This window comes from Hydra vulgaris, chromosome 15 (genome assembly GCF_038396675.1).
Source record: "Hydra vulgaris chromosome 15, alternate assembly HydraT2T_AEP".
Taxonomy (NCBI): Eukaryota; Metazoa; Cnidaria; class Hydrozoa; order Anthoathecata; family Hydridae; genus Hydra; species Hydra vulgaris.
In genome coordinates this window covers 34675739-34689106 of record NC_088934.1, presented here as the reverse complement: position 1 = coordinate 34689106, position 13368 = coordinate 34675739, and the positions used below count along the sequence as shown (strand labels likewise).

General features: G+C 27.6%; 1 protein-coding gene across 3 annotated transcripts in view; it reads left to right on the top strand.

The window, feature by feature from the left end:
- LOC136091345 (TNF receptor-associated factor 6-B-like) overlaps positions 1-13368 on the top strand; it is a 106215-nt gene that overhangs the window by 66438 nt on the left and 26409 nt on the right. For all 3 annotated transcript variants that reach the window (XM_065818802.1, XM_065818799.1, XM_065818800.1), the window contains one exon: positions 1724-1861. In XM_065818802.1, the coding sequence (XP_065674874.1) occupies positions 1724-1861 (138 nt within the window). The remainder of the gene's footprint in view (positions 1-1723; positions 1862-13368) is intronic.

The window sequence follows — 13368 nt, the reverse complement described above, 5'->3', positions numbered from 1 at the left end:
AAGATTTTCTTCATAATACATGCTCATGTTCTCGGCCACACTCTTCGGAAGCCTATAGCAACAAATGTTTTTTGATTGATTGTTTAGAGTTTCAATAGTTAAAATTTCTTTGTCGCCGTCAGAGACACTTAAATAGTTCCAAATATAATGTGTAATATTTTCCTTTACAAAAATAAGAATTTTTCCACCGCGTTTATTAATTAGTCTCTCTTGATAAACTAAATCAAAAGTAAGGAAGATTAAAATTTGAAGTAGTATGTAAATCTTTTTCAGTTTTCAGCTTTCAGTTAAACAACTTGTATTTTTGAAAATTATTGATTTCTTAAAAAAATTGAGAAGATTTTCAAAATTGCGGTTTTGATATTTATTTGAAGAATTCTTAGTTGATCAAAAATATTATTTTTTTGTATTTTTATAAAAAAATTATTCTAATTAGTGAGGATAGTAATATGAAGAATCCGTAATAATGTCATTGAAACAATTAATATCTGGATCAAAGTTTTTATTAGATGAGAAGTGTGTCATTTCTAAAAAATTACAACTAAACGATTTAAAATCATTTGTTTCAGACATTCTGATTGTGTTATAAATTAGAATTAAATGTGAGCAGCCGTGGCGCAGTGGTTAGAGTTCTGGCTCAGTATCCAGAGGTCCTGGGTTCGACGCCAGCTTTAGCCCAACAAGCGACATTGGCACGGAAGGAGGTGTGAATTTCCTGTTAAATGCTCTCCCGCGGTGCTCTGTGATAAGACCGTAAGAACTTCTGGGAGCACCTAAAACAACTACAAAAAAAAAAAAGGGTAATTCTTTAACACCATCAATTCACAAATTATTTCTTCGGGATCCATTTTCGAGGTCAATTAACTTTTTTTTAATATCTTTCAAAATACTTGATTCATTATTCGAATCAAGAAGTGTTTTTTCATTGTATAGTTTTTTAACGTCATCTATGCGCTTGTTACTTTCTATCTTTTTCATTGAAATCTTTTCTTGGAAATTAATACTCTCTTTTAAATCACTAATATCTTTTTGCATACTTTTTATTTTTATTTTGTAGTTGTTCAAATCGCTTTCAATTTTTTCTAGTCTTCTGTTATTCTTTTCATATTTGAACAAGTGATTTTTTCAAAGTTATTTTCAAAATTATTATATTTATTAGAAGTTTTTCTGTTTCTACACTTTCTCTGTTCCTCTAACATGCTTTTCATTAGTTTTTTAATGTTTTTTATAGAAACTTTTATAGTAATTGGTCTGATGTAAATAGTGTAAATAGTCTCTTACTTCCTTACTAATAATAACAATACTAAATTATTACAATATAAAACAACTATTAATACTATAAACAATTTTATTTTCTTTGAGCTGCGAAAACAGCGTGCGTTCACTTTAGCTTTCGTTTTGATTTTGAGTTCTATATATATTCTTTTGGTTCTAGCTTTTTTATAAGCTCCAGCAAGGTTCCACTAGATATAACATGTTTTTTAAGTACATGTAAATAACTTTGATCTAAATTGAATATATGACACATTTTTTAACAAGCTTACCACTAAAAAAAAATTTAATGTATAAAATTTAAGTTAAATTATAATGGAAAAATTTCTACATCAACAATTGCTATAACTATAATGTCAATATCATTAAAGCATTTTATTGATCTGAGTAAAACATGTAATTTTTCATCTTATATTTTAATCATAGTTGTGGTATACCTTATATTTTGCAGGGAGTGAGAAAAGAACAAGATACTCATGTCAATTCTTCAACACAAAACCATCTTTCAATGGCAGTATCAAAAGTATTTGCACTTGAAAATAAAATTATGTTAAATGAGGAAGAAATTACCTGTATCAAAAATAAAATGGTAAGAAAGCAATTTCAATAAAAAGTTTATATTAATTAACTTTAAATTCATAAAACTTGATAACAAAATATATGCCAAAAGCAACTACTCATTGTGTCTAGCTCTGAAAATCTGTGAATGTGTGCTGACGGTTGAAAAGTAAAACATAAACAAAATATAAGGCAATAAAGAAAATGAAGATAAGTTTGAAAATAAAATAGAAAGAAGAAACATAGAAAAAAAAATTATTTTAGCAATATTATTATATTCAAGATTTTATCTAATAAGAAATTATCAAAACTATCTTAGCGATATCAATATATTCATTAATATATGCAATTAATATATCGCAATATTAATATTCAATACAATATAGTCAAAAAAGACTTGTGTATAATGTATTTGGATTTTGTGGATATTTAAAAATGAAAAACTAAATATATTATGGTAGTTAGTTTAATGGTTATAACTTTCAAACCAAAAAAAATATTTTTGCTATCCAATAATGGTATTATCAGATTAACTGTCAAATGATAAAGAAATAAAGTTAAGAACTAAACATTTTTGAAAATATATAGTAGATGCTACAACTTATTTCAAAAAGCAGGGATTTTAATTTGAGTGCAGCATTTATGGGATTTCTAAATCTGCAAAAATGAAAAAAGTTTTTTTGGGTGGTGGGCGTTATTTTAAACATTAGGATAACTAAAATGTGGCTTAAAGCAAAATGTCATAACCAAAGATATCATTTTGTTTAATAATTATTCAATAAAGATTGTTATACTTTAAAACACTTTGTGTTTGGTTAAAAAGGTTTTAAAAATGACCACGTAAAGCGAGTCTTTGAGAAACTTGTTTTTAGAAAATTTTTTTATCAAATATGTCATTCCTAAAAAAGTAAAACAAAAATGATATATAAATGGCTGACTGATTGTGTCTCTCACTTCAAAACCCGTTTCATCTGTCATTATATAAAGATCATCAATTAAAAAACGCCATAATTATTGGGCCACAAACATAAAAGAGGAAGTGAGATGACTTGAACCTACTAAAACAACTATTTTCATTGCCATATTGCTTTAAAAAATGTTATTTGTATATTACTAACTCTTAAAGTAGTGAAAAAAATACTTCATGTTTATTTTATAGTTTTATGGTGCAGTAGTTTTAATATAAAACATCAAAGATTAATTAATAAAAATAATTATTGACTTTTCAATTTTTAAATATTAATGACACCACCAACATTTTACATGTTTTATAAAAAATATTTAGTTTTGAAAAATTCTTGAACCATTGTCTTGTAAACAATACAAATAATTTTTACTTATTTTTAGTTTGCTTTTTTGGCATTCCTCAATACTATATTACTACTATTTTAAATTAGCAGTGTAGCTAAATACATTACGTTTCAAGCTACTACAAATAGTTTTTGTTTTGTCTTTATTGTATTATTATTTTAGCCAGAGTCATTAAAGGATGGGTTATTCTTGCAAATACCAAGTGATTGTTAATGTAGAAAATAATTTTCAAATAAGCTATTCCATAATGTAATAAGACTTTTAATTAAACAAAAGCATTTGTAGAAGTTTAGCACTTTTTAATAAAAATGGTGTCAACTTTATATTCCTAACTTTCTAAAGTAAAGGAAACGTTGTGTCAGCCGAGAACCAAGAGGTCGTGTCTCCATTTTTTGTGATTCGAAGTAATTCGATTTTCAAGTTTTAGGGCACAAAAACTGATAATTGATCATTTTATAAAATACTTATACTTTTAAGTCTAATAGTGGATTAAGACTTATTTTTATTAGAAATAATAAAAAATTGTTTGAGAGAGTGGTCTCAATTAAAAACGTTGCACACTGAACCTAGTTGTGGACATGAAGCCTGCTGGTTTGCATTTCTTAAAACTTAATGAACGACTTTTTTTAGAGAGTGGTTTATATGATTATTCTCAGGTGATTATAATCATCAAATTTCAAATCAAAAAATTATTATTATTGTTTTTGATGTAAAACTTTATGAGAATACATTTTTAAAACTATTTTTTAATAATAATAACGTAAATAGTGATTTAAGCAGCTTTTTAGATAGTTAATAAATTTTTTGGACAGAGCAACGTCCTTAGCAACCATTTTCTTACCTACTCTGCCTTGACATTATGAAAAACTATATTACCAATTTATGACAATGATAAACCATTTAGCGACTTGTTAAGTTAAAATTATTAGTCATACTTTTAAAGCACAATTTCGTTTAAAGTCTTTAGATCTGCCAATGCATGCTCTTTAATTTCTGTAGACAAAGGTGATTATAACATTATAATTAATTATGGTTTATTAAAATCTTTAGTAAAAGAATTAGCTAGTTGCTCAGATTGTGGAAGTTATGTTAGTCTTGAAAATGATGAAGTTAAGCTACAAGGATTTTGTTTAGAACTACAACTATCATGTACTTCAGATTCTTGTCGATGGCAAAAAACTTTTAAAACGTCCAAGAGTATCACTTATATTCAAAAAAAAATAACATCACAAAATATTGTGGCAGGAAGTTTTATTCGACTAATGTTCAAATGGTGTTGGCATTTAGAGACATTGGTAGAGGCCATAAAACCTCTTAGTTCTATACTAAATATGCCACCACCTATTTCTTTCAAAGCTTACACAAATATTAATAATATTTTGCATAGAATATTTACTAGTGTTTGTAAAGCATCTATGACCAAAGCAGCCAAGGAAATAGCAAGACTAAGAGAGCAAAAAAATAAAGAAACAATGAATTGTACAAATTCTGATTGTTTGTGGCAGAAGAGAGGACACAGCTCGCTAAACGGAATTGCCTCTATCATTTCAACAATCATTATTTATCAAAAAGTGGTTGTGCCATGTGGAAGCATAAAAAACAATCTCCTCAATATGTGGACTGTAAACTCAATCATGTTTGCCAGTCAAATCATACATGTAGTTATGGATCCATGGAAGCTATAGGGGCTGTTAAAATGTTTTCACGTTCCATTTCTGAAAATAATCTTATATATATGGAATACATTGGTGATGGAGATATTACTTCGTTTAATCAAGTAAAGTTATCTAAACATTATGGAGAGATTCCAATTACTAAGCTAGAATGTATTTGACACATTCAAAAACGTGTTGGTACTAGTCGCCGAAATATTCATTTAACTTATAAAAATAAAAAGTTATCTGATGGAAGAGGTGTCTCAGGAGTAGGTAGACTGATTGATAAAGCTTTATTTATTTAATGAAAAAATATAAATGGGTAAATTTGTTTCAAAATACAATCATTTTGGATGAAAATATTCAACATCAGTTTTTTCCACGCACTAAGGATACCTGGTATTTATGGCAGGCTGACAAAATAACAGGTAATAAAACATACAAGAAAAACTTGAGCCTCCCAATAACAATTAAAGATTTGTTAGCGCCAGTTTGGCATGATTTATCAGTAGAATTACTATTGTTAAAGTGTTTGCATGACCAAACTTAAAATAGAAATGAATGCTTAAACAGTATGATCTGGAAAAAATGATCAAACGAAATTTTTGTATCACGAAAGCTTCTTAAAATTGGTATTTGTTCAGCAATTATTAAATTTAATGATGGTATTTGGTTTAAGCCCATAATGCAAATGCTTGGACTGCCATATGGACAGTTTAAGCATTATGTATTTTAAAAAAGTGTTACAGAACGCATTAAAATGTTCATAGAAAGTCATCAATCAAAGGCGTAAAAGCAAGAAGAAAATTAAGAGCCGATATAAAAGGATTTCTGGATAAAGGAAAAGAAAATGAAAATATACCTGCTTATTCAGCAGACTTACATTAATTAAATCATAATTATTTTTTTTGAGTTTATCTTTATTTTTGCATTTTTCTCAGTATTTATTTTTTACCAATTTTGTTAATTTTAAAACGTGATATTTCAAGGTCAGCGTCAGATTTTAAGTTGAAATTTTCACTAGATATTCTTTAGCTATAATGGCAGGAGTTGAACTAAAACTATTATTTTAAACACAAAACTTGTTATCTTATAGCGCTTTTTATAAACTCTAACTATGCAAAATATTATCAACAAGTAAAAAATATTAATATCTTTTCAAGTTTTTTATATCATGCCTTAATTCTAGCTCAACTCCTGCATTACAATACAATAAAGAACTGGTGAAATTTTCAAGTCTTTAACTATATAAATTTTTAAAATATTTTGTAAACAATCTATCATCAAAATATTATATTTTCAGTAACAAACGAGACAAAAAGACTTGACTAACTACTTTTTTAACTTAATTATTTCTAGATATTTTATTTTGAATGAAAAAATAGATACAAAATTGTTGTGCATTGTCTTATTTCAATTTTTATATTTTATGGGTATGTACTACCTTAATTCATTGGGATGGGGGATATAGGAGTTTTAGTCCAGATATAATAAACAGGAAAGAGGAGGTGGGTCTTAATAAAATATGGATGAAAACTTTTTACATAAACGAATAAACAATATGATTCTAAAGTGACTTGCTTTTAAATGCGTATTTTTATATAATTTTTATTATTTATACACCACGTACCTGGTAGTACCGCGCTCAACTTGTTTCTCCGCGCAGAGGCTTTGTTCATCTAGTTTCCTGTTACGGAGTTATAGAGTTGAAATAGAGTTATAACCCTAATTAAGTGGGCCTTGGGGATGTGAATTATTAAAAAAAAAATTCAATAGAATTTAGTATGCTAACATAAATTTTATACTATGGTGGGAAAAAAGATAAACCTAATTTTGAAAAATTGAAATTTAAAATATTTTTTAAAGGTTCATGAATTTAAAAGCCTAATTACACTTTAGGGTTGTTATTCAGGACTGATATAAATTTTTATAACAAACGTTCCCTCCCGAGTTTTAAGCGCCTAAGAGGAAATAATTTTCTAAAATTGGAATTAAATTGCTTTTCCAGTGTCCGTGAGATGTGAAACCTATTTTTATTATGTTTCCTAGTTGTTAGTCCTTCATGGTAAATTATTTTTAAAATATTTTAACGCAATTTTGAAAAGTATTATACCAAAAAAGATTGAAAAACATATATTTTTGTTTTTGAGGGTCAGTTAAGTTGATGCAAACACTATACAAATAATAAATAATACAAAATTAGTTTTAGAATTAAAAAAATATATATATGTACTTAATTATGTTGATTACAATTTTAAAGCTGGTTGCAACAGTAAATATAAATTGAAGACTACTGCAAACATTAAGTTTTACTTGAAAATGAAAAACTACAGTCTGCAAATCAAAATTTATAAAGTAATTTTTTATATTTAATCAAAAGTTCATTAAAAAAGTTCAAAAAAGATAGATGCAGAACCAAATTGTCAATAGAGCTTAAAATTGCTGCAAACGAAAATCGATAACAGTTAACATTAAACACTAAGTGGTTGTTTGTAAGATCGATGACATATATTCTTTGTCTTGAAGTGGCATGAATTTTAACATTGATTTTAGATCTTTTTCTTTTAAGATTTTTTTTTTTTTTCCACCTTCGAATGCACAAAACTTAATATCGCTTGCAATTTTTTTATTATATGAATTGTGGTGTCTGGTATTATAGTTGAGAATATTTTCCAACTTCCATTCAGAACTAAACTCAGTTTTGCATTCAACACCCTATGACTTATATACTAAGTAGTTAAGTATCTTGCATTTAGTATATGGAACATTTTTAGGCATTGAATAATTTTTAGTAACGGTTTGAAAGTCTATAATCTGATCTTTTTTAATTTAAATCGACTTGATTGGATTCTTTTCAGGTATGTATTTTTAGAACTCTGACAAGGCTAATTGGACTGTAACCTTCAGCTACTTACATATTTCTTTTAATAGTACTGTGTAAACTGTCTATCTCCTGGATAACACTATGTCCTGGCTAACAAAATTTCTGAATGATTGTTTTAATTTGTGGATGATTTTGCATGAAAATTTGTAAAGCAATCATCATAAAACTATTTCGATTCTGCGGTACACAAGTATCGCTCAATAAACAAACTTCAGCTACCTGAGATTCATCTGCAACTGTTTGATCGATTATAATAAGAAGAACACTAGCTTTATCATTTTCTATTCCATGTCATTGTTTGTATATTATTTCAACCACTAGCAAGTTCTGACCAGACAGCAATATAGTTTTTTTTTGATATTGAGCATTGTGCAGTCAAAATAAAGAAAGTCACCTTTTCTTTGTACAAAAAGTTGGAAACGTTTGTTGTTGGTAGGCTGAAAAAATTTTCCATATCAAAGCATATAACACACTTGCTTTTATCAAGCCTATTACGATTACGTTCTTCATTAGTTTCAGCTTTGTTTTTTGTTTGAATTTCTTATTCTATATTTTCATTTAAATTTGATGAAGGATATATTTTCATACTTTCACATTTGTCACTAACTTTTTTTAGTTTATGAACTTTAATGTTATACATACTTTTTTTTTGCACGAATAACATTGTCAGAAACACATTTTTTACAATATTTCTGATACAAAATGGTCTTATTCAGGTTTTCTTGAATGTACTTTTTGTTTGTACTTTTGCGACAAAAGTTACTGTCGATGCTGAGAATGCATTTAACTTAATTTGGGACAGTTTAACTTGGTATTTTATCTCTTTTATACTGTTGAGGTGTTCCTGTTATTTTGTTTTTCGTTAAATGGTAATTTCCAATTCTTTTTTCACCTATATCTAAAGTTCATAGGTAAAATTCTTTGCAAACACGTATTGGTTCATCAGAAACAATAATGTAATATGAATAACTGTTTTTTTGCTTTTTCAGCCAAATGAAACCTTTTTTTGTTCTTTACAAATGTAGTTTGGGGTAAAAAAGGCGCTTTTCTTGATCATTTAAAATCCAGTGTTGTTTGTGCAAAGTATTTTGACTAGCAACGCTAACTTTTATTTTATATTTAAAACGACATTACGTGTGGTCTCTCACAGTCTTTTATAAATCTCTCCCGTTGTATTTTTCCATTTCAGGCTATAATTGTTGACCACTTTGTCTAAAACTTTTTCTTATTTCCTTTTTCCAGGAGGTAGGGTCTTTTATTCGTTTGCGCGTAAGATTTTTTCCAGGTCTGTGTTTTCTGCTATATTCCCTGGCATATCTGTTCGAATCATTTTGATTAAGGAAATCATTATTTTTATCAATATGTTGTAATTGAATAACAAAGATAGATTCAGATTAGTTGAATTGAAGATTATGTTGTAATTGAATATAAACATCTTGTTTCTTTAAGTTTCTAAATTATTAAATACTACACTTAAATAATAATAATAACAATATTAACAATTATAATATATTTAATATATAGTAGTAAACATTGACTATTCTAAATAATTTGTGATTTTATAATTTAGAGAACTCTATATTTATATCCAAACCTTAGAGAGACTTCATCGGCAGTTTCATGGTACGCCATTTTATTGATATCAAATAGAATTTTAGCGGTTGTTTAACAGCGTAAACAAAGTTTTGGCTAATCTGATTGGTCAAAGGACATACGGCCAGTTGATAATAACAGTCATCACTTTTTTGAAGTGACGGCTTTCTGTTACTTATAATATAACCCTAAAATTTATGATTTTTGTGACTAAAACCACTTGAAACATAGATTTCATCAAAAAAAAGTCAAAACTGGATATACGGTCTCTTGGTTCTCGGCTGGCGATTTGTCATGCAGTAACACCAATGGTGGTAAAGTAAGCTTCAATATACTAGCTGATTTTATAGTATTTATACGAATTTATTAAAACAAACAATTTTTTATCCAAAATAAATTTTTTGCTGAATAAGATTTTACTTAGTTATACAAATAGAAAAACATTATTGTTTAACAATTTGGTTGGTATTGTACGCTAAAAAAAAGGATAGAAGTTGCGATTGTAAGGTAGAATATATCATATACCTTTGGTAGAGTTTAATTTTCAACCTTCTAAGGTAGAAAATTGTCTGAAAAACCATCAATTTCAATATTATTTAGGCAAAAATGAAAGTATAATTTTTTACCTTAGAAGGTTGAAAATTATATCTTACTAAGGAATACCACATATCTTACAATTATCCTAAGGTAAAAATTTCTAACTTGTTTTGTAGAGTATAATCCACGAAAAAGTGTGTTTAAATCACCTAAAATGATATAAATGAACCTGAGTTTTACTTGTTTCCAGTATAAATACCAATATAATGTAAAGAGTGATATATAAGTTAACTATTTCAGCTTAGAAAAGTTTATATTAAATATAAAGTTTATTAGGTTTTATTAGTAGCATTTCAAATAAATACACTCTGAATATATTACTAGACATTTATAGTCATAGACATCCATCTAGTTATGCAGTTGATGAAATATTTGTTTGCCTAGCTGATCTAAGTCCGGAAAATATCAAAACATACCTCAAAAGTCTAAACTCATCCATATCGCCAGGCCCTGATGCATTACACCCAATAATATTTAAGAAAACTTACTTTCAAATGTCTAAACATCTATCTACTATTTTTAACAAAGTACTTGAGAGTGGATCAATACCCCAAATATGGAAAGACGCAACAATTACACCCATATTCAAAAATGGGGACAGATCAAAAGCACTTAATTATAGACCTATCAGTATAACTTGTACTTTAAAAAAAGTCTTTGAAAAAATTAAAAAAAATCATATTATGACACACCTGATTAAAAATAACTTATTAAGTCCACACTAATATGGATTTCGTCCAGATCATTCCTGCTTAACTAACCTTTTAACTGTAATTAATTATTGGACGTCATCACTTGATAATAATATTCCCATCGACAACATTTATCTCGATTTTGAAAAAGCCTTTGACAAAGTTCCACATAAATTACTTATTTCTAATCTTATAGCTTATGGTATAAATGGATCAATACTATATTTGATTAAAAACTTTTTGAAAAACCTTAGACAAAGAGTTGTTGTTAATAGTAATTATTCAAACTGGGTACCCGTTAAAAGTGGAGTTCCCCAAGGCTCCGTCCTTTCAGCGTTACTTTTTATTATATATGTCAACGATAACCCTGAAGTAATCAAATCAAAAGCTGCTCTTTTTGCTGACGATACCAAAATCTTTCTATTGAAAATACTCAACCTGCGCAAGAATTACAAAATGACATCGACGCTGTTGTTACATGGTCTCAAAAAAGGAGAATGAAATTAAACATTGATAAATGTTCTGTAATGCACTTAGGAAATAACAACAAATCCAATACTTATAATATGCATGATCCAGAAAAAAATATGAGTAAACATTAAAACCACAAATTGCGAACGAGATTTAAGTGTTCTCATAGATTCGAACTTATTATTTTCCAAACACACAACTGTTCAAGTCAACAAAGCCACACAAATAATAGGAATAATAAAAAGAACATTTACATCATATCCAGACTTATTATCCTTCAAAAAACTATTTTCAGCACTAGTTCGCCTTCACCTAGAATACTGTGGATCAATCTGTAACCCTTGACTTTTCAAAGATAAACGGCAGCTAGAAAATATGTTAAGAAGAGCTTCGAAACGAATTTATGGATTACATGATCTACCGTATGAACAAAGATTGTTGGCGTTAAATATGACAACTGTTAAATACAGGCTACTTCATGCAGACCTAATCAACGTCTACAAATGATGCAAAAATAACCATAGTAACAGAAGTCTTTTTGAAAGAGATAGCTAATTTTTTACTCGTGGTCATAAAAATAAATTAAAAAAACAATCGTCGCGATTAAATTTACGTATGAATTTTTTTTCTCTAAGAATAATAAATAATGGAACTCTCTTCCTAATCACATTGTATTAGCGTTATCTCTAAATACGTTTAAACTGCTTCTAGACAATCATCTAAAAAATGAATGGCTTTCTGCGACTAATCCACATTTTATTTATTATTAGTTATACAAACTCTGTAATTGTCAAGCATTATATAATTAAATTGACAGGCAGTTTATGCCTACACAATTTATTGTAAAACCTTAATTTAAAAAAAAAAACTATGTATAAGTTAATTTGAAATAGTAAGTCTATCAATATTTTTTTGTAGTTGTTGTTGTTATTGTTACTATTTAAAATAAAACTGCTTTTTTAGTTAAACAGATTTTTGCTATAAAAAAAATAGAGAGTTTAACATTGATTTTAATGTGCGTTAATAATTAGCTTTGCTTATTATTGACAAAAGTCACACGTTAAGTTTTTTTATTATTACAACGTCTTGTAAAATGATCATTAATTGTTGACAATAGTTACAAGCTGCATTTTTTAAATGCTATATACAGCGAACAACTATTTTTGTAAGAAGACGAGATTGTTGATAAGTAAGAAAAACATTAAAAACAAAATGGCTTTTAAATGCGTTGAACAACACTGATGTTAAAAATTTTATTTCATTAACTCTGGACACCTAAAATTCTAGATGTTAAAAATTTCATTTATAAAATCAAGAATCTTAGGTGCCCAGAGTTACCCCGTATTATAAATTTTAATTTTTGATGTTTAAACCGTTAATTTAGGGTAAGAATATATTGGGAAGCCAGAAAAAAATCTCAAAGAAGTCTTTGTAACTAGAGTGGTACGATCCAGACACAAATTTAAATTTTGTATTTATTTTAAAGGAACAGTTAAATATATACTTCGAAATTTGTCCGGAGTAACCCAGGTTGACGGCACATAGTTGTTGATAAAAAAATTTTTTATACAGCATTTTACGGTGAATACTAAATACTTTAAAAATATCTTGTAGTCAGAGTAAAAAACTGTAATATACTAGATTTTTTTCGACATTACCATATACTAAACACAATAGCTTACAAAGTTTTAAGTTTTCCCTCGCCACTATATTTAAACTTTTGACCACCACGTATACATAGTTCTACCATCTCTTATTCACAATTTAACAAAATTACTATTTTCATATTTTTTTAATAGTCATTTTTTAATGAAAAAGTAGAACCATATCCATTTTCGCGAACAGCTTAGTTTATTTTGACACGTGATATTCTTAGCCAATAAAACGGACAATCGATGGGATAAGAAGTTTTTTTTGGAAACCAACTGTTGGTACACGGTTAAAAAAAAAAAAGTCCACGGCAAAAAAAAACTCAAGTGTATTTAACTTTATTTTAGGATAAGTTAAATTAGGTAACCTGATATTTGAACTAAAATTCTGGTTTTAACAAATAGCAACTCAATAGCAGCTAAAACAACATTGAATTCCTTATGTTCAAATTTTACAAAATCTATAGAAAACGGCTCGCATTTCCAGACTTATTAAATACATGACTATGGTTACACTAACGTTGTTTTATAATGGAATTATAGCATTGCAATAACCTTCACTAAAAAAATGTAAATTTTTATTGTATTTACAACGTTTATAGCTATATTTAAATTTTTTTTAAGGAATATTCCACTTTTTTCGGACAAGTTATAGACTTTGTCTATAACTCGTCAATTTAAATATT